Here is a 27,730-nt window from a genome sequence, read left to right as displayed (position 1 = left end):
TTTCTTTGTTTTCCCCCAATGTTCACACCCACGCACACCCACACACACACCCACGCAAACACACACACACTCTATCCCACCATTTTTCTCCCTCCCCCCTCACCCTCCCCTCCACCCCCCACACCCCCTTTTTGTTTTTTTCGTCTAAGTCTAAAATAACTTGAAGAAGAAAGACTTTAAACTGAAGACGACTACTACACACGTACAGGCACACACACACACACAAACACATCAAAATGAAAAGTGGTTGCAGTACTTCTTAAACAAAATCTTTTTTTATATTTTTCTTTCTTTTTTTTTCTCTTTTTTTTCCCAATAATTCAGGATTCTACATTTTGGTATTTGTAATAATCATGATAATAATGATACTACTATTAGTAATAATGATAACCAATTTGAAAAAAAAAAGAAAAAAAAAAGAAGATAATAATGATAACAATTGTATCTACACCGCAACTGATCAAATGATTTTTGCTCTAAAAAGCTTTACAACAACCGAACTATAAATGTATAGCTCCACCACTGCCCCTCCAGAAATAAAACACATCTGTTTCCTTCTTTTCTGCTCAGGGGTACTCACTCACCTGGAGTCCATGATGCCCAGGATTTCAAAGATGATCAGCTCAAACATGGTGCACGACAAGGAGAAGGTGACGGAGAACACCAACAGCACCACACTGTGATGCACCTGTCACCAACAGGGAACGTCAGTCAAAACAAATCAACACCACCTTCCGAAAACAGAGTATGGCTGCCTACACAGTACATGGTGCACGACAAGGAGAAGGTGACGGAGAACACCAACAGCACCACACTGTGATGCACCTGTCACCAACAGGGAACGTCAGTCAAAACAAATCAACACCACCTTCCGAAAACAGAGTATGGCTGCCTGCACAGTACATGGTGCACGACAAGGAGAAGGTGACGGAGAACACCAACAGCACCACACTGTGATGCACCTGTCACCAACACGGAACGTCAGTCAAAACAAATCAACACCACCTTCCGAAAACAGAGTATGGCTGCCTACACAGTACATGGTACACGACAAGGAGAAGGTGACGGAGAACACCAACAGCACCACACTGTGATGCACCTGTCACCAACAGGGAACGTCAGTCAAAACAAATCAACACCACCTTCCGAAAACAGAGTATGGCTGCCTACACAGTACATGGTGCACGACAACAAGAAGGTGATGGAGAACACCAACAGCACCACACTGTGATGCACCTGTCACCAACACGGAACGTCAGTCAAAACAAATCAACACCACCTTCTGAAAACAGAGTATGGCTGCCTACACAGTACATGGTGCACGACAAGGAGAAGGTGATGGAGAACACCAACAGCACCACACTGTGATGCACCTGTCACCAACAGGAGGAGTTTGTATTATACTCCATGTTTGGTGTTACATATACTTACCATGTCAAACTGATGCAAACTAGGCCTATCGGTTTGCTCTGCTTGGCCAAATTTCGCGCGGCTAACAGTGAAAAGACGAGCAGTGCTGGCCCGGTCCGCTCTCAGCCAATCAAACGCCTCTAAAAGCTATAAGCGCTGAATCATTCCTTTGGCCAAGGCTCTCCACGCCATCTTGTCAGGTTTACGCTCTGTCTCGTCTTACGCTTTTTTTGGCTATTAAGCGTATTCATTTGGCCTTATTTTGCTGCATGCGGCTTGTCTGTATTGTATTCTTACATTCTGTGTACTCGATTCGACTCGGCACCCTCGATTCGTTCGTTTTTCTCTACCTCTAAGTTGATCCTGTCTTTCCTTTCTCTGTTGGGGGTCGGATTTTCGCTGGGTGCCTAAGCGCGGGTTCCCCAAATCAACACCACCTTCTGAAAACAGAGTATGGCTGCCTACACAGTACATGGTGCACAACAACAAGAAGGTGACGGAGAACACCAACAGCACCACACTGTGATGCACCTGTCACCAACAGGGAACGTCAGAATGTGTTCCGGTGTTTGGTATTATCATCATAATGATAATAATAATAATGATAATGATAAGAATAATAATATAAACAAAACAAATATGAATATGGATTTAAAGATGTGAGACCACAGTTTCTAAAGATACGAAATATAAGCAAACACAACAGAGAGAGAGAGAGAGAGAGAGAGAGAGAGAGAGTTCTTCCACACTCACTGAAACAGAGTATACTTACCTCATAATCACGGAACAGCTGTTTCAGAAAGAACACCCATCCGCCTCCGAAAAACAGCACCTGCACATAAAATCAAAACTCACAAGTCAAATAAATCATAATGATGATGGGTTTGGTTTTTTCTTTTTTTTTTTTCCCTTCTTCTTGCTTGAATAATTAACTTATAAAATAAACTGGTTATCATAAAGTAGATTTTTTTTTTCCCCCCCAAAAGGTGCAACTTTTCATTACCCGCTCCTTGGGCTCAACCCGAGGGTGTTTACAGACAGACTCGGCAGGCTTCCCTGACATTTCGTTGCAGTAAAAGTCAGACAATACACTGAAACTGACCGGTTTTCCCTTCAAATTGATACACAATATATACAATGCCAGAAATACCGTAGAAGGTAGCTGACTTTGCTTGTGGTGTGTGCTTATGTGGGAACACGGAAAACTGTTTTAATGAAACGAACTGGACGCAGTGCTCGGTTGCTGGGTTGAGTGAACTCAACTTGCGAGGCTTGCTGGACAAGAGCGATTTTATTTTTTTGCTCCAAAGCATCTCTCTCATCCTTAGTGTGTCTGGCAGTTTGCATATACATATATATATCAACTGTTCACTAACTAGACGTATGTTTCCGCTAACTTTTGCCAGGGACAACTCTCTTTTTGCTGCGAGTTCTCTTTCAAATGCATTGCACTAGGGATTTTTGGTCTGTCAGCTAGTCTGATAAGCTAGCTCATACACCAACCCACCCACAATTGGCAGGGGAAGGGTTTTTTTTTTTCTTTTTTAATCACAATCACTGCCCAAGTCAAACCCAGCACCCTCGCTTCCCATGGTAAATATGAGGCAAGAGTTAAAGAGACTCCTTTGTTTTTTTTTATAATTTTTTTTAATCTCTCTCTTTCTCTCTCTCACTATAAACATATATATATATATATATATATATTCCTGATCAATGATATCTGTGGAAGAATCATTGAATCAAATGCAGAAACCAATCCCTCTTCTCTGTGTGTGTGTAAAAGAGTGCATGCACATGTGTGTGTGTGTGTGTGTGTGTGTGAAAGTGTGGGTGTGTGTGCATGCATGTGTGTGCATATGTGCATGTGCATTCACTCTGTGAGATTCCTCTGTACCTTGCAGTCCAATAGAAACAATAAATCATTTGGACCAACTGCTCTTTGCTGTTCAAACTAACCAGGTAAACCCATGAAAAACAAAACATGAACCAAGAAACTGAAGAAAAAGCAAACCATCATGCTTCAGAAGGAAAGGAAGCTGGCATGGGAATGTGAGGAGGAAGGGGTCTGTGAAATGATGATATATATATATATATATATATATATATATATATATATATATAATATATATATATTTATATATATATATGGATACTTATATAGCACCTATCCTTGGTCGGAGACCAAACCCTGAAGCGCTTTACAAACATGGAGTCACTCTTACAACAGCTTGTCTCCCCTGGATACAGCCGACTGAAGAGCTGCCTTTGGGGGTGCTTATCATTCGTTTCCTGTGTCATTCAGTCCGGTTTCACTCACAAACACACACACATACAAACACACGCTCACATAGACATGTAACCTTCTATGTGTATGACCATTTATTTTTTCTTTACCAAGCCACATAGGCAGCCATACTCCTTTTTCTGGGGAGTGCATGCTGGGCATGTTCTTGTTTCCGTAACCTACCAAACGCTCACATGGATTATAAGATCTTTAACATAGTCCTTGAACTGGCTGAACAGCATGCGCAGCATATATGCAATGTGTTGTTCCACTCCTCCAAGTCAAAGCGCTCGTTTGGCACCACTAGCCGATAGAAATCTTCCTACTAGGTGTTGCCAAAGTCATCAACTTGCAAGCATTCTTTGATCTCCTGGGGAAAGTCCTCTAATGATTGTGAATCATAAAATGTGTGAGAAAAGAGAACTATGGTCACCTCATGAATACATTTGATCTTCTGCAAGTGTATACATATGAGGGAAGGTTCAGGCACTAGCAGTCCTGCTCATATGCTGACCTGGGAGATCAGAAAAATCTCCATCCTTAATCCACCAGGTGCGCCGAAACCAGTGATCAAACTCAGGAAACTCAGGTGTGAATCAAGCGCTCTAGTCTAACCATTCGGCCACAACCACTACCAAAACAGGTGAAAAGGGAGAGGCAGCGTTGTCCACTCTGCTGACGCCCACACCAGGCAGTACTGATCAACTGTCCAGTTTGCCTTCTGGCTACAATGTCATCTATAGCAGAAAACCACATCACATTCAGTGCTCTTTTCCCTAATTCTCTCCTTCTTTTGCAATAGACTGGTGATTACAAAGTCATAAAATAAAGAATTACGCTACTATAAAGAGTGATTCTGTGAAGATGTGTCACGCACTGGTACATGTATGAGTGTGTGTATGTGTGTGTGTGTGTGTGTGTGTGTGTGTGTGTGTGTGTGTGTGGAAACCATTGTTCAATATAACAACAGGTATCAAACAGCAAATCAACTAACCATTCTTCTTCTTCCTTCTCCCACAACATGGATCAAACAATTTTCAACTTTGGTATTTGATCTCTTGCATGCATAACAAAATTATAATACATGTTCACATGTGAAGGGGGTGCTAGGGGGCTTCAAACAGGTCTGCATATTGGTTGCCCAAGGAGGGCAGAAAAAATATTTCCACCTTTAATCCACTACACACCAAGACGTGTACTGAACCATAGACTTTTGTATGAGATATTGTGTATGATTGAACCTAGGACTCTCAGGCTGAGAGTTCAGTACTCCTGCCACTCGATCAGCTACAGCACCCGTTACAGTTTACGAAACTGGGCACTATAAAAGTATAATTAGTATTTAATAAATTTCACCTAGAAAACGGGTCTGCTTTTTTCATGGAACGGCTGTGCATGACTGTATCTTCTGGATTTACAGGGACTGACACTGTGCGACAGAAATGGTAGGTGTGTCTGTAGTACGAACAGCCAGTTCAGTTGCTATCCACCAGCGACTCTAGATTAATTCTGATCTGGCAAAATCTCAAAAATGTGGCAGTCAGTCCGTATAAACAGTTATCGATGGGTCGCAAGTATTTGAAAAACAAAGTATCTGATAAAAGAAAAAGGATGGAAGTATATCTCTGTTTACCTGAGAAAATAGCATCAAACAAGAGTCGACCAAAAACGACATTTTGTTCCCGTTCCAGCGAAAGCTTAAAAGAGCAAAAACAAGAAAACGTTCATCAACACGAAAAACACGTCGATCGTGCAGACGCCGTCGTGTGGGCTGACATCTTGGTTTTGCGAAAACAAGGATTCGTTCGGAAAAGAAAAGAGAACATCCGTTTTAAAATGGACCGTACGAATATCCGGACAGCTGAGGCCAAGCGGCCTCCATGTCTGTTCTCCCGTGCCGCGCGGACTGAGAGTGCAGCTAACGCGCGCGCGCGCGCGCGCGCGTGTGTGTGTGTGTGCCGTGTGTGTGTGTGTGTGTGTGTGTGTGTGTCACGTGTGTGTGCGTGTGGCAGTGTGTGCCAGTGTGTGTGTGTGTGTGTGTGTGTGTGTGCGTGCGTGCGTCAGACGGTGCGTGCCGGCGTGTGTGTGTTTTCTTTCTTTAGTTTAACGTCTTTTCACTGGTAAGTGATATTAGACGCGGTGGGGAGACAGGGGGCAGGAGGGGCGTGGGAGGGGGTGAGGAGAAGAGTATTTGTGTGTGCCGCGCGCGCCGCGTGGGGGTTGGGGCAGGAGGGGTGTGGGAGGGGGTGAGTTGGAGAGTATTTGTGTGTGCCGCGCGCGCCGCGTGGGGGTTGGGGCAGGAGGGGTGTGGGAGGGGGTGAGGGGGAGAGTATTTGTGTGTGCCGCGCGCGCCGCGTGGGGGTTGGGGCAGGAGGGGTGTGGGAGGGGGTGAGTTGGAGAGTATTTGTGTGTGCCGTGCGCGCAGCGCGTGGGGGTTGGGGCAGGAGGGGTGGGTCCCGCGATGGGAAGAGGTGGTGCGGGGATGACTGACAAAGAAAAAAGAAACCTAACAAAAGAGGCAGACGTCAGTTAGAACCATGAAAGATTGAACTTAGCAGGCTGAACCAGAGTAAAGTATGAGGCCTAACTATTTCAAACACTGATTCCTGTAACAGGGTTAAGCATAATCATTCATAACAAAAACATAACTGACTTCAATCAAAGGTAGATATACCAACTACACTTTGATTCAAATGTTTTGTGATTTGTCGGAATAATAAATAATTATTCAAAATATCTTCCAATGACAAAATTCATTCGTGTTCAATGGAAACTTGTCAGTGAGTGAGTTTTTGAAAGACCAGTTGTTTTGCTGTAGGACACGCGACAACGAAGTATGTGATAACGTCTTTTCCGCATAAACACTGTATATATGTTTTTGAAAAAAATTGTACGAAGGGCATTCAAACGAAATCGATAATTAGACTTATGACTCGCCTTGACAGGGAGACAGATTCAGATAAATTATAGTATTACAAGAAAGCCTTGCGGTTGCTCGCTGTAACGTTCTACCTTTATACAGCGACGGTAATATCAAGTTGACAGTCGGAATCTTTTAACCCATTTTAAAGCCGATCACAAGTAAGAAACCTTTTCAATACAGTACAACACTCATGTCAATCTAATGGTTTCGTGAGAAGGGCTGATGAGTCTTCACAATTGCGTGCTGCCTTTCTGACAGCCTGATCTGCCCGCTCATTTGAAGAAATCCCACAGTGCGAAGGCACCCGAATTAAAGTTACATGTGCGTGTGTGTTGGTGAGTAGCAATGTGTGTGTGTGTGTGTGTGTGTGTTTTTAAGTCATACCTTCCTCAAATCAGAATTTCCTTGTGTTGCTCAGTTAATATTTTATTCAAATGGTTGCGAAAATGTCAGTACAACAAACAGTTAATCTGACAATAAATGGTTTCAGTCAGTGTACGTGTGTTGTAGTCGTCTTCAGTTTAATGTCGGTAGTCCCCCCCGGCTCGATTACCCCCATTTTCTCGATTGCTGTGTGTGTGTGTGTGTGTGTGTGGGTATGTGAGTAACAGTGTGTGTTTAACAGTGTGTGTATGTTTCTGTGTGTGTGTATGTGCGTGTGTGTGAGTAACAGTGTATATGTGTGTTTTATCTTCAGTTTAACGTCTATTCACTATAAGTGACGGAAAGGAGTCAAGTAGTGGATAAAGGAAAGGGAGTCCATGTGAATATTAGTGTAAAAAAAGTGTTCATGTTATGTATCAGAGGAAAGGTAGATTATTATAAGAAAAAGTCTAAAGAGATTGTAGTGTGTATTGAATGAGATGTCATGGGGGGGAGAATATGTATATGCGTATCAACAAGTATTAACCTACAACAATGTAAATATAAATAACAATATGCAATATATATATATATATATATATATATATATATATATATATATGTGTGTGTGTGTGTGTGTGTGTGTGTAACTGAGTGTATGTGTGTGTGATAACAGTGTGTGTGTGTGTGTGTGTGTGTGTGTGTAACAGCGTGTGTGTGTATGTGTGTGTGTGTGTGTGTAACAGTGTGTGTGTGTGTGTGTGTGTGTGTGTGTAATAATGATAATAAAATGCAGGCTGACATAGCGCAGTACCCCCATCTCATATGGTGCTCACCACGCTTTACAATTAAAAAAAATATAAATCTTAGACTAACTGTCATAAAAATATGTACAAAGTCAACACAGTCTCACATGACATTGGCTAAAATATACATATAAATTTAAGACTAAGTGACATGAAATATGTAAGTCAACACAGGCATCATCACTGTCTCAAATCACACAGGCCCAAATCACAGCAAAACAAAGCACATCATATTCAGATTCACAATAGTCAAAAATAAGAAAGGAAGCAGGCATCACGAAATACACACCAAAATCATCACAAATGCATGCAAATCAACACAAAGAACATATCCAGCAATAAAATCACAGCAAGCACATGCAGATGGAAAAAAGTTTCAGTGAGAAAAGTACCGTTTGAAAAGATATATTTTCAGTGCTCTCTTGAATGCAGGTGTTGGGGTGTAACAGAGGTGTGAGGGTAGTGAATTCCACTGCTTAGGTACGAATCTTTGGAATAGATAGTGTGCGCTTATCATCTGAAGAATGGAGTTGTCTGGATGGTGAATAGACAGAAAGTAGATCAGAAAGATAGACAGGACAAGAATCAGTGAAGAAATTGTGACAGAGGACTGAAAGTTTGTATTGTATTCGTGCTTGAATGGGGAGCCAGTGAAGGGAAGCGAGTAGGGGAGTGATGTGTTGATGTCTCTTAGCTTTGAGGGTGAGTCGTGGTGGAGAGTTTTGAACTTTTTAAAGTTTGTCAACACAGTGTTTGGGGCAGCCAGCAAGAAGAGCATTTCCATAATCTAATCTTGACAGAACAAAACAAAAGAATAAAACAAAGTCTTTGTGGTTTCTGTGGTTAGATATTGGCGAATGGAGCTGATTTGACGGAGTGCTGCATATGCTTGACCTACAAATGTAGCTGAAGTGTATGTCAAGTGTAATGTCATCTGAAAGCATGTACCCTAAATTGCATGCAGATGCTGAGAAGGGTATGTCTGAGGTTCCTACCAGAATATATGAAGGCTTAGGCAAGTCAGAAAATAAGCACTTTGAGTGAATGAGAAGTGCCTCTATTTTGTTATCATTTAGTGTGTGTGTGTGTGTGTGTGTGTGTGCGTGTGTGTGTGTGTGTGCGTGTGTGTGTGTGTGTGTGTGTGTCACAATGTGTATGGGGGTTGGGGAGAAGGGGTGAGCACATATAAAGAATATGTCAGAAATTCCAAACAATTGTACATGAAAAAAGTCAACAGTATCTGAAGTGTAATCACTGGTGACGCAATTATGAGAAGTTTTGGTGTTTTTTCCCCCAACTACAACAGTACAAGTATTACTTTGTCTCACAATTCTTGATGACGTTTTCACTTGAAGGTCAGTGTTTGATTGCTATAAATTTTGGTCTTGATCTACAGATAATTTGCAAAATAATACATGAATTCTTATGAACTGTTCAGTGTAAATGGAAGAACATTTTATTTATGCATAGGTAATAGATACATAGCAATAATAAAGCACTTATTGGCCGTCTTTTATGGAGGGGGAGACAAAAACAAAAACAAAAATAACCACCACCACCACCACTAACAACAACAACAACAAAAAACACCAAAACAAAACAAACAAACAAACAAACAAAAAAACAAAACAAAAAAACCCACCAAAAAACACGATAGACTGACAGCATTGCAGAAATGACAGGAAAATCATTTGCAGAGACCCAGGCTTTGACACACAACCAGAAGACCTGAGGGCATCTGCTGATGTTATGTGGCCATGCCAGTGCAGCCTTTTTTACGTTTTTTTTGTTTTTTTTAAAACTGATGTTAGCAGGTCTTCTTAAGGACCAATGTGCTGCCTGGTGAACAAATCTACCGGTGCAACACCCCACTGACTTTTCACATAACTGAATGTTACATGTCTGTTTGAGTGTGTATGCGTGCGTGTCTGAAATCTGACTGAATGACACAGGAAACGAATGATGAGCGCCCAGTGGCAGCCATCAATCGGCTCTGGCCAGGTAGGTTGCCTGTTGTGCAAATGACCCCGTGTTTGTAAAGCGCTTAGAGCTTGGTCTCCGACCGAGGATAGGTGCTATGATTGTAAGTATCCATATCAATCAATCAAAACTAAGGGAGAAGAAGAAGGAGGAGGAGGAGGAGAAGAAGAAGAAGAAGAAAAAAAAAAAGCATTGACGATTTCTGTAGTATTCCACTTATTACTCTGACACAGACAGAAATGCACATACACACACAATCACATCACATCACATACACACTCACACACAACCATTGCAGCACATGTTATCACCAGCGTAATAAACTGTCGATGGTGCACTTGAATTTTTTTTTTTTTTTTTTTTTTTTTTTGTAGCGACGCTCCCGGCATATATTATTGTCGCCGGGGTCTATACATGCCAAGGTGTGACAGGATATGCTGTGAGCGTCACGTCGGCATATTCTGTTGCACAATAACAATTCATACCCTGAAAATGCCCCCTCCCTCGCCCCCCCCCCACCCCCCCCCAACCACCTACACCCACCCCACCTTTGCCCTCGCGCAAAGAACAGTGGGTGAATGGGGGTGGAGGTGGCTGGGGGGGAGGGTTGGGGGGGGGGGGGGGGTGACAAAGAAAGAGAGAGAGAGGTGTGCCTTTCCAAAGTTCCAGCCAGTAAAGTTGGCTGGCTGGCCAGACGTTCCATGCTGGTCATCAGTGTGTGCAAACCATGACCCAGTTTCACGAGGGACTGAGAGGGGGTGGGGGATGACGGTGGCAGGGTGGTGAGGGTTATGAAGGTGGCGTGTTTTGTGCAGGCCTGCAGTGGTGAGGGTGGTGAGGGTGATGAGGGTGGCGTGTTTTGTGCAGACCTGCAGAGGTGAGGGTGGTGAGGGTAGCAGGGTGGCATGCTTAGTGCAGGCCTGCAGTGGTGAGGGTGGTGTGTTTAGTGCAGGCCTGCAGAGGTGAGGTCGATGAGGGTAGCAGGGTGGCATGTTTAGTGCAGGCCTGCTGTGGTGAGGGTGGTGTGTTTAGTGTAGGCCTGCAGAGGTGAGGTTGATGAGGGTGGCAGGGTGATGAGTGTGGTGAGGGTAGCAGGGTGGTGAGGGTAGCAGGGTGATGAGGGTGGTGAGGGCAGCAGGGTGGTGTGCTTACTGCAGCCCTGGGCAGGGACAGTGGCTGGTGGGAGGTGTGGGCCGGCAGTGACAGGTTTTCCATCATCAAGAGGAGCAACAATGGCCTGGTAATGTTGTGACAGCGTAGAGGTGCCACCCCTAGGGCCTCCCCCTCCTCCCCCCCACACCCCATGCCCCCAAGACCTCACCCCCCCCCCCCCCCACCTGTCCTGTGTCTGCTGTATTGCACTGACATGGAAACCAACACACACAGGTGATGACTTTGCAATATGAGAGGCACACACACTAGCAGACAGACTGAGAGAGAGAGAGAGAGAGGGTTGCAGATACAGAGATAGTTATTATTACTTTCTAAGGACTTCTCAATTTTGACTCATTTGCGTGTTTCGGTTGTCTGTGTGTGTGTGTAGGTGGGGGGCGGGGTGGGGGGGGGGAAGGTTGGGGGGGGGGGGGGGGGGGCAGGGAGGGGGACGAGGGTTGAGAGGGGGACGGGGTTGGTGGGTGAGTACATGCATATGTGTGTGTGTGTGTGTGTGTGTGTGTGAGACGGAATAATTTCAGGGTGATTCAGCAGACTTGGCGATCGAACCGTTCCCCTCTATTGTCAGTTTGCAGAAACAAGACGATTGCGTTTCAAGTTGACACGGAGGGCTCAGAGCTGGGTGAGGAGGAGAGGTCGGGGGTTGGGCGGAGGGGTTGGGGGGGGGGGGGGGGGGGGGCGGGGCGGAGAAATGGTGGACATGGTAAGGGGGTGGGGTGGTGGGGGGGGTTGGAGTAAACAAGGCAAGGTGGTGGTGGAGGGGGTAAAGGGGTGGAGATGGGGGTGGAGTGAAGAAGGGAAGAAGGAATGAACTAGTGTCTTACTGGTGCAGCTTGGAGACACCCCCTCCTCCCCACCCCTCGATCCACTGTCTTCCGCAAGGACAGACTGGAAGAACAGGCCATGCCTAAAGCCTTAATAATCCTTGGGGGAAAAAACAACAACTCCACAACAAAACGTTTAGAGTTCTGAGTCCCCCGCTCCCCCTCCCCCAATTTTCCAATTCATTTCAGTGACGTACCCAAACCAACTGCACAGTACTTCTGAACACACAGTTGGCTCCCTGCATCTGTCTGTCTGTCTGTCTGTCTGTCAGTCAGTCCGTCTGTCTGTCACTGCAGTGCAGTCTACATTCAATATGTATGAAGGTGGGGGGTGGGGGTGGGGGGGTGGGGGGTGAGGGGCTTTGAGGAGGTCAGAAAATTATTGATCGAGCCACCCCGTAATCTTAGTGTTGACGTCAAATCACGTTAATTCCACCCCCATTATCACACCTGTGAGGTAGGACGACACCCCTTTTGTGGGGACTTGGAGAGATATCACTGGCATGAACCACACACATTTGAGAGTGTTAGCCCCCCCCCCCCCAACCCCTCCTCACACATACTGACACACAGAGACAGAAAGAGGCATTGTGATTGGGGACAGACAGGCAGAGACAGGTCCACAGGTGATCAGAGAGAGAGAGAGAGAGAGAGGTGGGTGAGTGGGTGGGTGGAAGGTAGTGAGAGAGGAGTGTGTTTATTTGGAGTTTCCAGCCACTTGGCTGGCTGTCAAAACATTCTGTTCTTGTTGTCATTGTCCACGAAAATGACGACATAGTTTCACAAGAGGCCCAGAGACAGAGGGGGTGGGGATGCCCAGAGACAGAGGGGGTGGGGATGGAGGGTGGGGTGGAGATGGCAGGGAGAGAGGGTGAGGACATCTAAAGAATATGTCAGAAATTGCAAACAATTGTGCATGAAAAACGTCAACAGGGTCTGAAGTGTAATCACTGGTGACGCAATTATGGGAATCCCCCCCCCCGCCCCCCCGCCCCCCCCCCCCCCCCCCCCCCCCCCAGCTACAACAGTACAAGTATTACTTTGTATCAGAATTCTTGATGACGTTTTCACTTGAAGGTAAGTGTTTGATGGCTATAAATGTTGGTCTTGATCTACTACGGATAATTTGCAAAATAATACATGGATTCTTACAAATTGTTCAGTGTTAATGGAAGAACATTTTGTTTATGCATAAGTAATAGAGACATAACAATAATAAAGCACTTATTGGCCGTCTTTTACCATGAAAACTTAAAAGGTGGAACTCTCTTGACCTCTAGTTGAAAGTTTCATGGTGTTCCAATCATCGCCATGATGATAGATCTCCATATCGATAGATCTCCACGATGATAGATCTCCATGATGATAGATCTCCATATCGATAGATCTCCACGATGATAGATCTCCATATCAACAGATCTCCACGTCAACAGATCTCCATATCGACAGATCTCCACGATGATAGATCTCCATATTGATAGATCTCAACGATAGATATCCATACTGATAGATCTCCACATCGATAGATCTCCACGTCGACAGATCTCCACGATGATAGATCTCCATATCGATAGATCTCAACATCCATTGATCTCCGTCTAGAATAAGGATTTCATGTGGATACTGGGGCTGGAACTGGATGATGTAAATTATATGGACAGGAGTGATTTATCATTTTGTAAACGTGAACTGGCTTTTGCCTTCTCCACCCTTATTTCAATGGACAAAGACTTTAACTCCCTGTATAATGGTCCTGACTGACTCTAAATGCAGCTGTTCCAGTATGTTTGTTATTATATATCAGTGTGTGTGTGTGTGTGTGTGTGTGTGTGTGTGTGAGAGAGAGAGAGAGAGAGAGAGAGAGAGAGAGCATGCATAAAATCTCTCAGTGGAGAAGAGAAGGCAAGAGGCAATGTGTGGCGTACCTCTCACCTATGGCATCTCTCAAATTTCACCTGTGCATTCGATTTTGTAGCAGTGTAGCACACACACACACACACACAGAAACACACACACACACACACACACACAGAAAAAACATCCAAGTGATGTTTTTAACCTGTAGGCATTGGATGTATTAGTTGATGTAGGGAGTCATCAATGTGGAGATCTATCTATGTAGAAATCTGTCCATGTGGGGATCTACTGATGTCATCATGGCCTGGCTTCGCTGACGAAGATCTAGGAAGGGCGTTGTCCACGTCTGATGCAGGCACGCTCATGGCTGACAAGGCCAATGCGGGAAAAGCAGAGTCGGCCGCAGCGGTTGCAAGGGAAAGTCTGGTCTGGGTTCGCGGCTGCAGCGTCGTGGTTCTTCCTCCTTCTGCGTTTGTCCTCAAGGCTGGCCCTGCGGTTGTTTTCGAAGGAGGAGACAGCTTGGTGGATGGTGAGTCGCCAGGTCTCTCGATCAGCGGCTACTGCGGACCACTGGCGATGGTCAATGTGACAGGCACCGAGAGCTTTCTTCAAGGAGTCTTTGTATCTCTTCTTGGGTGCTCCTCTGTCACGGTGGCCAGTGGACAGTTCGCCATACAGCGCGATCTTGGGCAGGCGGTGGTCCTCCATCCTGGACACGTGCCCTGCCCAACGTAGCTGGGTCTTTAGCAGCACTGCCTCGATGCTGATAGTCTTTGCCTGCTCCAGGACCTCGACATTTGTGATGTAGTCACTCCAGTGGATGCTGAGGATGGTGCGAAGGCAGCGCTGGTGGAAGCAATCAAGCAGTCGTATGTGGTGCCGGTAGGTGACCCAGGTTTCGGAGCCATACAACAGGGTGGGCAGTACAACAGCTCTGTACACGCTGATCTTTGTGTCTTTCTTCAGGTGTTTGTTGTTCCACACTCTCTTGTACAGCCTGCCGAATGCGCTGTTTGCCTTTGCAAGTCTGTTGTCGATCTCCTTGTCGATCTTGGCGTCAGACGAGATGGTGCAGCCTAGGTAGCTGAACTGGTGGACCGACTTCAGCTCTGTCTCACCGATGTTGATGTGAGGAGCGTGGAATTCTTCCTGTGGGGCAGGCTGGTGGAGAACTTCCGTCTTTTTCAGACTGATTTCTAGGCCGAAGAGCTGCGCAGCCTCTGCGAAGCAGGACGTTATACGCTGCAGGGCCGCTTCTGTATGGGCGACGAGGGCAGCATCGTCGGCAAACAGAAGCTCTCTGATGAGTTGCTCCAGTGTCTTGGTGTGGGCCTGTAGCCGCCTCAGGTTGAATAGGCTGCCATCAGTGCGGTATCTGATGAAGATACCGTCGTCGTCGCCAAGATCTTCAGTGGCCTGTTGGAGCATCATGCTGAAGAAGATCGTGAAGAGGGTCGGCGCGAGGACACAACCTTGTTTCACTCCATTTCCAATTGGGAAGGGCTCCGAAAGGTCGTTGCTGTGTCTGACCTGTCCACGCTGTTCCTCATGTAGTTGGATGACCATGCTGAGGAATTTTGGGGGGCATCCTAGACGTTTCATGATCTCCCACAGACCTTTTCTGCTCACGGTGTCGAAAGCTTTCGTGAGATCGACGAATGTCGCATACAGTCCTTTGTTCTGTTCCCGACATTTTTCTTGTAGCTGTCTGAGAACGAAGACCATGTCAGTGGTGCCTCTGTTGGCTCTAAAGCCACACTGACTCTCTGGGAGATGTTCTTCGGCGATAGTAGGCACCAGCCGATTTAGGAGGACTCTGGCGAGGATCTTGCCTGCGATGGAGAGCAGAGTTATCCCCCTGTAGTTGGAGCAGTCCGACTTTTCTCCCTTGTTTTTATACAGGGTGATGATGACTGCGTCACAGAGGTCCTGTGGTAGTTTGCCTTGCTCCCAGCAGCAGACAAAGAGGTTGTGGAGTTTGGAGTGTAGTGCTGGGCCTCCATTCTTCCACGCCTCCGGCGGAATTCCGTCAACCCCTGCTGCCTTGCCACATTTCAGCTGTTCAATGGCCTTGACAGTCTCTTCTAGGGTTGGTAGCTCGTCCAGTTGTAATTTCACTGGTTGTTGTGGGATGCGGAGAATTGCCGAGTCTTGAACCGTGCGGTTGGCGCTGAAGAGGGCCTGGAAATGTTCCGACCACCTGTTCAGGATCGACGTCTTATCTGTGAAGAGCGCCTGGCCGTCTGCGCTGCGCAAAGGACTCTGGACCTGGTATGAGGGACCGTACACCGCCTTCAAGGCTTCGTATAAGCCCCGGTAGTCACCAGTGTCTGCACAAAGCTGAGCCCTCTCTGCCAGGTTGGTCCACCACCCATTTTGAATCTCACGAAGCTTGCGCTGGAGGTTGCTGCATATGAGCCGGAAGGTTGCTTTCTTCACCGGACAAGACGGTTGTGCAAGGTGAGCCTGGTGGGCTGATCTCTTCTTCGCCAGCAATTCTTGGATCTCCTGGTTGTTTTCGTCAAACCAGTCCTTGTTCTTTTTCGACGAGAACCCTAGGACTTCTTCAGAGGACTGCAGGATGGCTGATTTCAGCTGTGCCCATAGTGCTTCTGGAGAGGGGTCTGTGGGGCAACTGGGGTCTTCAAGTTTGTCCTGAAGCTTCGCCTGGAATTCAGCTTTCACTTCAGCTGACTGAAAGTTGCCGACCTGGAATTTCTTCCTAGGAGCTCCTCCTTTCTTTGGTTTGGGCTTGAAGTGGAGCCTGAGCTTGCTGCGGACGAGGCGGTGGTCAGTATGACACTCCGCGCTGGGCATCACTCGGGTGTGTAGGACGTCTCGTACGTCTCTCTGGCGCATCAGTGGAGATCTATCTATCCAAGTGATGTTTTTAACCTGTAGGCATTGGATGTATTAGTTGATGTAGGGAGTCATCAATGTGGAGATCTATCTATGTAGAAATCTGTCCATGTGGGGATCTACTGATGTGGGGATCTATCAAAAGGAATCCTACATTCAACAAGCAAGATTTCAAAGATGGGTCGGTGGATTTATTTGTTTGAATAGTATGTTGACTGTGTGCACAGTGCACAGAAACGTCAATGCTCAGAAATACGCCGACATTTCTGAGACTTTAAGACATTCCAAGCAACGTCCACATGGCCGTTTTCAACACGTCAGGTCTAAAACAGGAGTACAGAATGCAAAACTATGCTAAAATACAAGGTGAGAAACAACATAAACTGTATTGCATGACCTATGGAGTGCCCACATCTACATATCATTGATGATTAATCAATGGTGAATCATGAAACATACTTAATGAATTAGGCAGGGATTGCCTGCTAAGAACAGTTCACAGCCATGTTTAATTAAAGTTGACAAACTTCGCACCTCCTAACGTACAGCAGTTAAATCACAAAAATCTACAAGCTGCATAACATCTAAAGAAGCTCATGCACATACAGCGTCAAAACACGCACGTTCAGATGTCTTAAAGTGAGAATGTGCGTGTGCGTGTGTGAAGATAGAGAATTAGATAGATTGTGTCCCCCTTTGAACTTGTGTGTGAGTGTGTGTGTGTGTATATATATATATATATATATATATAGATAGATAGATAGATATGTATATATCTGTGTGTGTCTGTGTGTGTGAATATGGGCGCTGTATCCACAAGACCACCGCTCCACTCGGCACAGTTGACACAACGCCATGGGAGTGACAGCGCTAACCTGTGCACTGAACCTAACAGCGATGGTCCCCTGTGGACTGCCGATGCTGGATCTACGACGGACAAACCTGGGTGTGGCCGTGTATGGGGGAATCTAAATGAGCGGCGTGGGAGTAATGCCACTGAAACGGTGCAGATGACGGGGCAGCAAAAAACAAACAAAAACAAAACAAAACAAAAAAAACCTGTGCACTGAAACATGTAACCTACATTCACTGTCTGTACAGGTGGGGTGGGGTAGGGGGAAGTGGTGGAAAGGTAAGGGACACACAACCACCCTGTCTGCTTGGGGCTGCATGTCAAATCTGCATAATTTGATCCACAATTTTGACGGGGGTTGGAAGGCTGCCATTATCACGAGCTCAGAGTGTGCCTCTCTCTCTCTCTCTGTTTCTCTCTGTCTCACATGCACACACAGACATGCAAACATACACATGCACACCCACCACCCCACACACCCACAGACATACATACACACACTTGCACATGTGCATGCTCCTGCACATGTTCTTGTTTTTGCACAAATGTGCACAAACGTGCATGCATGTGGGGTTGATAGAGACAGACAGACAGAGAGACGGGTGGAGGGTGGGGGTGACAGCAGGAGGGAACACTGAAGGTGACATTGCAAACAAAGGCTGTAGCGGGGTGGATTGACGTCACAGCTAGCAACCGCCAACAAACAGGCAGGGCTGGTTGTGAAGTCCTTCATTCGGTGGCAGTTTCCTCAACAGAGAAAGACGTGTTTCCTGGTTCATCTGATTCTTGATCTGTGCACAGTGTGAGCACGGCGACTTTGGTGTTGGCAGTGGTCAGCGACACACGCCCTGTGGAACGACAACTTGGTGAGTGAGAAATAGTGTGAAAACTGGACATTTAGTGTGTGATTGTGGTCACCACAAATACTGTTTGACCTTAGCTTTGGGATTTTCAGAGAACATGAAACACTGAGATAGTGTATGATTGTTTTGGTTTTTTGTTGTTGTTGTTTTTTGTTTTGGTTTTTTGTTGTTGTTTTTTACAGACACTGAGACAGTTTCAGACATGATAAACTTAGTGTACAAGTAAGATATGAGATAAACACAGTTTTACGTTTACATCAGTGTTTCATTATGAAGGTGAGGTACTGGATTCAGTGAGTGACTGTTGTTCATAATTACCACATTTTATGATTACACCATTGTCTACAGATTGTGTGAAGACAGTGTACTAGATTTCTGGTCATTATCAGTAACATACTCAGTAATATTCATGTGTCATCGGTTAACCAGTTAGCTGCCTGCATGACGGATTGACCCATCAAAGTGTAGTTGTAACTGTATTGCCAACACAATGTTTTGACCCGTCATCGGTCTTTCTCGAATTTTCCGTCAGCCAAAAAGATATAGAGCATCGTAACTGTCATCCAACCCAGAAGACTTTATTTCAAACATGAATGAACATGGACACAGTCCTAATGCAGTACATGGCATGATGTGTGGCTTGAAATGTTGACCAACAGCCAGCTCAATCAGTGGACGATCACACACATGGCTGGCAACACCAGCTTCATCGGTCAACTTCAAGTAGTGTGTGGGTATATTGACCCAAATTATACTGCAGACACTGATTGTTTTGGCATTTACGCATATAGTGGTGAGACATGAATCACATAAACATGAAAATCTCCGAGATTTTTGTGTGGAGATTGGGGGACATGGTCAAGGGAGTGGGTGGGGAAACAGAAAAGGTGAGTACCACATGAAAGGCATGCCAGAGAAAGGAAGTGGAGGCGGGAGGAAGTGGAGGAGGAGGGAGAGAGGGGATTTGGGGGACTTGGATGACTGCACACATTTTGAACTTGTTCCAAACTGTGTCATCTGATAGTTTGATTGCTTTCATAGTTAAGTTCACAGCACCTTGGACGACTTTATGTAGTGGGTTTTCATTGTTTGCCAACTCGTTTGTGTTGTTAAAATTTTAATTAATTGTTTACTTTTCCCCCTCTGTTATGTATTTCTACTAACACCATGCTTTACACAAAAAAATATTATTATTGTTTTTTGGTTTTTTTTTTAGTATTGTGTAGTGTAGACCCTATACAGGGCGGGGACTGGATGTAAAAAAGCACACCAGTGCTTATCTATTATCCTCAAAATAAGAATTTTGTCTTGTCTGGTCTGCTGTTGAAACATTCATATTTATGTAGGTATGTTTTAAGCATCAAGAAATGTAGAAGTACATAGCTAAGATATGCTTTATTATTCAACCATATATACACAAAGTATAATCTGTACATTCCATACTTTCAGAATATTCAGTAGAATGATTGGTCAGTTTCATTTCAGGGCTTGCATACTTTTGACAATAAAATGCAGCCTGTGGATGTTTTGATAATTCATACCCATTTTCATGGAACATTATCTGACAGAGACACTTCAGTTGGAGTTATGCTTCCCTGACAGTGAATGGTTCAGACATCAAATACTGCAGGACCCTTTAATTGATAATTCTGATTTCTAGATACGAATTTCTGTCAGAAGTTCCCATATTTGTCACTCATGGAGTTTGATTAGTAAGATCACAACTCATAGTTCATATTGTAGTGTTATACTTCTTATCATCCCAAGCCACTGCTACCAAACTGAAATATATGTCCTTATTGTCAGTCTGTCCATTTATGGAGTGTTTTAGGCTTGGATTCATGACAGGATAACAATATCTGTATGGATCTCAGAACCCTGCTGCAAAAGCAAAATTATTACTCTATTGGTGCATTTCCTTGGTTTCATTACCGCATGGAAATGCCTGCATCTGGTGAGAAAAGCAAACTGTAGCGTCAGTAATAACGTAGTATTTTTCTATGTTTTTTTTTCTCTCTTTTCATCAGATTCACCATGGCAACAGGAGGACAGTCCCCTACCCCACAGTCCAAAGGTTCTGTGACGTCAGTCACGGACTGTCCCCACTGCGGGTCACTGTGTCTGGGTCCTGTCCTGTTGGGCTGTGGACACATCCTCTGCAGAATGTGTCTTCGTGACGAGCGGCAGCAGGCCGGCCCAGAGGCTGTCTGTAAGATGTGCAGTCAACACCTGAACCTCCCCAGGGACCAGCCCTTCAGCCAGATCGTCGACCAATTGGGGACAGACCCCGTCATGGAACAGCTGGTCCACCAGGCACTGGCAGCCCACACAGACATCCGTTGTCTCAATTGTGACAACAATCCGGCGACTCGTGTCTGTGTGGATTGCCATGATTTTTTTTGTGACACCTGTTCCAAGAACCATCTGCGAGGTCGAGCCACAAAGGACCACATTCTTGTAGTATTACCTCAGTCTTTGTTGAATGCTCCATCTGCTGCCCATGCCACGCCCAGACCCAGGTCTCCATCCATCCAGTCCACAACCTCACTGGACAGCATTAGAAATGACCCCCAGTCCAGTAGTAAGTCACGTAGTAAATCAAGCGGTGTGAAGGAGTGGAAGGAGTGGGTGGGGAAGGAGGTGGGACTGCTGCAGGAGGTATGCAAGGAGAATATGAAGGTGGAGACCACGGTGCAAAACATCGTGACCCTGGGACAGCAGCTTCTGGACAGGGTTCAGGCGCACCGAGAGGTCCTGAACTCTTACCGGCAGCACCTGCCTGGTCTCCACGTCATCCAGGGCACTGATCCCAACAGCTTCGCCATTCACGTCAGCGGTCCTGACGTCACCGTGCACGTACACTCAGAGTCTCTGGAGAGACGTCTGTGTCACATCAGGAGCTGTCAGAGTGACGTGAACAGAGTGAAGGATATCGAGTCACGCCTGAGTCAGCTGTTACACTCGGAAGGTCAGTGACTTGTGGAATGGGAAGAGGGGTGGGGGTGGATACAGGAGACAAGGAAGGGAGCAGGGTGGTCTACAGCAAGAGCGTGAATAACAATAATGAAGATGCAAAGGAAACTAGCCTGTGAGCTCTCAGTAATAACGCTGAATTAGGAAGTGAAATTGCATTGATTTGACTCACTGTCCAGGTTTTTTACTCCTCACTCCACTTGACCTTAACTATGGGTTTTTTTTGTTTTGTTTTTTTATGTCATGATAAACAAAGGTCTCGTGTGCAATACCCACTTTTATAGTAAATCACACACACTTGCATACAGAAAAGAAACGATCATACTGGGTGGTGCTGGACTGTGGCGATGGGTTCTCCACAGATGGCAGGCTGACTGGCAGATATCTATCTATCTATACACACACACACACACACACACACACACACATATATATATATATATATATATATATATATATATATATACAGACAACAGACCTCTGCAGGCAGATGACACTGAGATGGCAGGCAGGTAGATGAGACACAAATGGCAGACAGAGAGAGATGACAGGAAGATGAATTATTTGCAAAGTCGTCTTTCTTTGTTTCAAGTCCATTGAGGCTTCTGGTCCACAGTATCTTTCTGATCTCATTCATCCTAACATATCCTCACGCCAACTCCGCTCTTCTGCTGACATTCGTATGCTTAGGATCCCCCCTGCTCGAACCAAAACGTGGTGGCCAACGTAGTTTTTCATTCCAAGTCCCCTTTCTTTGCAATCAATTTCGTCACTCATCTTCGCTGCAGTCTTTCAAATCCAGTCTGAAGACTCACCTTTTCCCCCTCCTGGTTAATTCTCAACAACTCGTGCGTTTCTAGTATGAACTAAAATGACTATTTGTGAACGAGTGAGTTTTGATAGTTTCGGAATTTGTTAGTAGTATTTTTGATTGTGTACTATTTACGATTGTGTGCTATGACGTGTGTGTGTGTGTGTGCGTGCGCGTGTGCTTGTGTGTATCGTGGGCGTGTGTGGAAAGGTGGGGGTGAATAAGTTTTCATGATGTTTGATATCTTGTGTTAATTTTTTTCCTGTTTGATATTTACATATATTATTATATGTGTGTTCCGTTTGTAAACGCCTAGGGCTTATTTTCAAGATTATTGATAATAATGACGGACAGACTTGTCACAGACAGACAGACAGACAGCAGGAAGATGACAGACAGACGGGTAACAGATAATGACAGACATTACTTACTTATTATGAGAAACAAATTGATGAGAGATAGACAGGCATATGACAGATTGGTGACTGACACATAGATGACTGACAGTTGACAGACGGATTACAGACAGATTGATAACGGATTGATAAGAGACATGCAGATGACAGACATGAGGCAGACAGCTGGAGAGAGAGAGAAAGAGAGAGAGAGGCAGGGGCAGGTAACAGACAAGGGGCAGGCAGAGAGAGAGAGAGGGGGGGGGGCGGGGCTCATGCATGCTAAAAAGAAAAAAAAGAAAAAAAGAATTACTCGTGAAATAGGGTGCAATAATTTAGGATGCTAAAGTAGGACTTTACAACACAATAAATAATTCATTTCTTCATCAGCAAGTGTTCAGTCCAATGGCAAGGTCGGTAAACACGACGTCATAATGAATGACGTAAAAAATAAAACAAGACAAAACACGTCACCACAATGTTTCATCGGCTGTCCCTTGAAAAACAAGAGTGAATTTTTCTGTCTAAACTTCCGCAATTTTTTGTGTGTGCTGGTTTCTTTAACATGGTTTTCTGTCTTGTGTCATCAAATCCAAGAAAGTATGGATGAAAGAAAGAAAGTGGAAGAATGTGTAGATGCTGGTGATGTTGATGATGATGATGGTGATAATGATAACGATGATGCAAGTTTGTTTTTTTTCCCCAGAAAGGTGGTAGTGATGATGACATGGAAATAGAAAATGACATAAAAATGATGATGACGACGACGATGATGATGGTTGGGTTATTATTGTTACAGACCAACAGACCAGTGCTGATGCCTCCACCTCCACTACACCTGTAGCGTCACCCCCCTCCTCCATGCCCACCCCCACTTCAGCTCACCTCCCCTCACCCTCCATCTCCCCCACCACCCCCACACCACCACCCCTCTCTCCACCCACCCACCCTGCCACCCCCACCTTCACCCCACCTGTTGATGTGATGACGGCGGCACCACGGTGTGTGTTCAAGGCGTCACCCACAACAGCAGACGACAGAACCACACCCTGTATCCTTGCCGTTGTCTGTCTGCCTGACGACCGACTGGTCATGGCGGACATTGACAACAACAAGGTGAAGGTGATGGGCATGGCGCCCCCCCACACTGTGTCCTCTCTCTCCATTCCTGAAGGACCATACCGCCTGGCTGTGCTGTCTGACGGTCTGGTGGCCGTGACGACGCGGAAACCAGTCATCTGCCTGGTCAACGTTACCGCCAACACCGTTACTGTGCGGTCACGTGTCCGGACCAACAGAGTGTATGCCGGTATAGCCGGACACAGAGACGGACACATGATAGTAAGCTGTGTCAGTTCATCCACTGGTACTGCTTCCGTGGACGTGCTGAACAGACAGGGTCACGTGGTCACAACGGTGACCGACAGCACCAGGCTGACAGGACTGAAGTCACCTTGTTACCTGTTTGACACAGGTGATGGCCACGTCCTGGTGTCAGACAGCCTGACAGACCTGGTGCACCAGGTGTGTGTCCGTTCTGGCCAGGTGACCCAAACCTTTCAGCACGCTCAGTTGAAGTGGCCTCACCAGGTGTGTGCTGACACAGCCAGCAATATTTATATAGTTAGTTATGATTGTGAGTGTGTGTGTGAGAAGCAGAGGGGGTCAGTGGAGACAACTGGTGACGCCCTCTCTGCACGGTCCATCACAGTGTGTCTATCCTTATGGTCTTTGTCTGACCAGCTCTGGTCACCTGGTGGTCACGTGGCGTGGTGGTAGTGACTGTGTCGTTGTGGGATACACACTGTGATGGATCTGGCCGTTGATGTTTTGTCTGTTGGATTGTTTGATTCATGATTGGATGGATGGATGGATGAATGAATAGACTGAAAGGATGGTTGGATTGATTGAAGGATGGATGGACAGTTCAGTAGATGTAGAAAAGCAGATGTTGAGTAGTTTAGGATTAGGATTGTGGATCTAAATGTTTTATTTTTAATAATTTCCCTGTACATGCACGGATTGTGGTGTGTGTTGAAAGGTGATACATCCCCCACCCCATCCCCCCTGACTTCTTCATACGTCATGATATAATGACGTCAGTGCAGACATTAACACACATTACGTCACTCGCAGCTTGAACAGATTGTTGATGGTGGTGGTGATGGGGGTTGTGGCGGTCTTGTTATTGTTTTGTTTGTATCTGTTTATATATTTTTTTTTTTCAAGGGAACCTGGAAAATAAGTCATGCAGTGATAAAGATTGGCAACTGTTTATTCATTTGTCTTTATTTGTTTATTTACTTGTTTATTTATTTTATCTTTTCAAATTAGTGTTTGTATCCAAAGCCTGCCTTACTGTTTCAGTTGCAATCTGTGATAGTGTTTTATCTTTATTTTTATACGGATGAAAAAGTAAAACATTAGTCATTATACTATATATGGTGCTGTAACATTGTCCCAGGGATTTTTTTCTTCAGAGACATGAACATTGCTGAAAGCTATGATCAAACGTAGTGTGTGTGTGTGTGTGTGTGTGTGTGTGTGTGTGTGTGTGTGAGATAGTGTGTGTGTGTGTGTGAAAATATCGAGTCTGTGTCAGTCAGTATAATTCATGTGGCAATGGGAGACAACTTTGTGTTATGCAGATTATGTTTAGAGAAGCAGTTTTATTCAAACGTATGTATTTAATTAGGTGCTTGTGTCTTAATATGATCCATCTGTTACCATGCCATGACAAAAACTCTTGTCAACATTATGTTTGGATGGAGCATTGTTATGAAATTCATTAAGATTATGATTGTGAATATGATTATTATGATTATCATTATTACCTGCAAAACTGTCAATAAAGGCAGACTGCTGGATTTTCCAGTGATTCTTACAGACAGTGGGGATATGGACATATCTGTGCTTTACACGGATTGTACTCATTTGATCCATAGATTTGTGAGCCCTGAAAATTGACATTAGTGTGTGATTTTTTTCTTTTTTGTGCAAACAGTTATGTGATCTAAGGAGCCTGATGTGACGGAGACTTAGGGTGACTAGCATCTGATGTGATGGTGACTTAGGGTGACTACAGTCAGATCGTTAGCATCTGATGTGATGAATGACGCATAGTGACTTTCTAAGACAACATGTGTCATTCTTGGCTGGCCTCTGTAACGTAGAAAACATGTGTCTCACATCGGGCCGACCGACGAACAGAGGGCTGACACAGCAGGGGACATGATACTGTCACTGTGCACAGCCCTGATGCCCATCTCCCTACGGCAGACAGCTTGTGTCTCACAGCACACAGCCCTGATGCCCATCTCCCAACAGCAGACAGCTTGCGTCTCATAGTGCACAGCCCTGATGTCCATCTCCCTACGGCAGACAGCTTGTGTCTCACAGCACACAGCCCTGATGTCCATCTCCCAACAGCAGACAGCTTGTGTCTCATAGTGCACAGCTCTGATGCCCATCTCCCAACAGCAGACAGCTTGTGTCTCACAGTGGGCAGACTAATGTACATTGTGTCAGCACCAAACGAGATGCAGTATTCTCGTGGATTTTTTTTTTTTTTTTTTTTTTGGGGTGGGGGTGGGGGGGCTGCAGGTTTTCTTTTCCTAGGGTTCCACTGTGTGTGCCCCTCCCTACCTCTCCCCCCCCCCCTTTTTTTTTTAATTTTCTTATTTTCTCTCTCTTCTTCTTCTTCTTGCGATGGCACACCTTAGACAAAAGTACGTGTGGCTCATCGGGTTGAACAGTGTAGTGTTGGGGCCAGCCCAACAAGGGAGATAACATCTTCGCTTCGCCCACCCCTGTAGCTGACCACTGTAAAGCAGACAAGTCTGAGACATGTGTTGGGCCGACCACCCTAAAGCTTATATGTGTGTATGGTATTAATAACTGTAATAATAATATTAATAATATTACTACTAGTAATATCATATTGTATTTGCATGGCGCAAACTCCCCATATAATGGGCTCTGAGCACCTCACATGAGACAATACATAATTATACAACAGTCCATTATACTATACAAGAGCACATGAAGTGGAAAAACAAAATCTCTCTACACAAATAATATATTACAAACTGCAGATATGAATAATCGCAGGGAAGAAAAAGGCACAACACACACACACACACACACACAGAGCAAACACCGACCCACAAGCGCACGCACCACAAGAAATACACAGGCGGAGGGGGGGTGGGGGGGTGGGGGCATAGGGGGAGTGCAGAGGGTGGGAGGAGACATACAATGGAAATATCAACCTCACACACATTGAGCCAGACAGTATGTTCCGGGTCAAGACAAAGGGGCAGAGTGTGTTTGATATGCTGTTCATCATTGTGTGACAGTCAGAAAGATGGTTGTAGCAGTATAGAGACAGCCGTTTTTTTTTTTTGTTTTTTGTTGTTGTTGTTGTTTTTTCACACCTTCACCTATCCCGTAGTCTTGTGGACCGTTTGGGCGCCACAGGTGATCTGGCAACCAGCATCCTCCAATCCTCTCGGTTTTCTGACCTCCTGATTGTATCGCTCAACCTCAAGCCCGTCCATTCTGGGATGTTGTCCTCCCATCTCTTCCTCTGTCTGCCTCTCCTTCTACCCCCTTGCACTGTGCCCTGCAGGAATGTCTTGGCAAGCCCTGATGATCTCATGACATGGCCATACCATTTGAGCTTGCGTCTCTTGACCAAGGTCAACAGGTCTTCGTAGGGCCCAATGACTTGCCTGATTCTGTTTCGAACTTCTTCGTTCGTGATATGATCTTTGTAGGAGATGTCCAGGAGTCTTCGAAAGCATCTCATCTCAGTGGACTGTATTCTCTTTTCTATTTCAGCTGTTAAGATCCACGATTCACATGCATACAAGAGTACTGATGTCACCAGGGTACGCATCAGTCTGATATTTTTTTTACCACACGGTTTTCATAGAGACGGCTGTCTCTATACCATATATGTATGATAGTCACTTCGACTGTGTTCGACTATGACCATCAGAACAGCGGAGGAGGCAACTGCTGTCCCTACTATATTATGGGCTAGAGTTGGACCATAGTGGAGAATGCCTTGCCTTCGTTACATCCCCACTCTCTCGGCCAAGTGGGCTTTAGGACAGTTGGCGTTGGGGTGGTCCCCAAAGGCCAACTAGCCCCCCCAAGGCTGCAGCACTAAAGAGCCAGTGCAATTTTGCCTCCTAGTTTGAGAGTCACAATCCTTCACAAAATACCTAGCTGTAAGTAATTTCCCACTGCACTGGAGAAACCACTGATAATACAGCTCTCACTTTGCTGTTGGCCCAACTGTAAACTTATGGCAATCTGTGATACTGTTCATGAATACATGAGGTAGTCA

General features: G+C 45.4%; 2 protein-coding genes across 3 annotated transcripts in view; one reads left to right on the top strand and one right to left on the bottom strand.

Annotated features, from left to right (window-relative positions):
- Nucleotides 1-5,494, bottom strand: part of LOC143277424 (Golgi pH regulator-like) — a 39,504-nt gene extending 34,010 nt beyond the window's left edge. For both annotated transcript variants that reach the window (XM_076582226.1, XM_076582227.1), the window contains exons 1-3: nt 5,328-5,494; nt 2,183-2,242; nt 585-688 (exon numbers count right to left, since the gene is read on the bottom strand). In XM_076582226.1, the coding sequence (XP_076438341.1) occupies nt 585-688; nt 2,183-2,242; nt 5,328-5,369 (206 nt within the window). In that variant the 5' untranslated portion in view covers nt 5,370-5,494. The remainder of the gene's footprint in view (nt 1-584; nt 689-2,182; nt 2,243-5,327) is intronic.
- Nucleotides 5,495-18,052: 12,558 nt separating this feature from the next.
- On the top strand, nt 18,053-25,931 carry LOC143277657 (uncharacterized). Its single transcript, XM_076582556.1, has 3 exons — nt 18,053-18,198; nt 20,223-21,163; nt 23,174-25,931. Exons 2-3 carry the CDS (start codon nt 20,230-20,232, stop codon nt 24,151-24,153), a joined length of 1,914 nt encoding a protein of 637 aa, XP_076438671.1. The 5' UTR covers nt 18,053-18,198; nt 20,223-20,229; the 3' UTR covers nt 24,154-25,931.
- Nucleotides 25,932-27,730: the final 1,799 nt, after the last annotated feature.

Source organism: Babylonia areolata, chromosome 34, assembly GCF_041734735.1.
Source record: "Babylonia areolata isolate BAREFJ2019XMU chromosome 34, ASM4173473v1, whole genome shotgun sequence".
Taxonomy (NCBI): Eukaryota; Metazoa; Mollusca; class Gastropoda; order Neogastropoda; family Buccinidae; genus Babylonia; species Babylonia areolata.
This window is presented reverse-complemented; position numbering and strand designations above follow the sequence as displayed.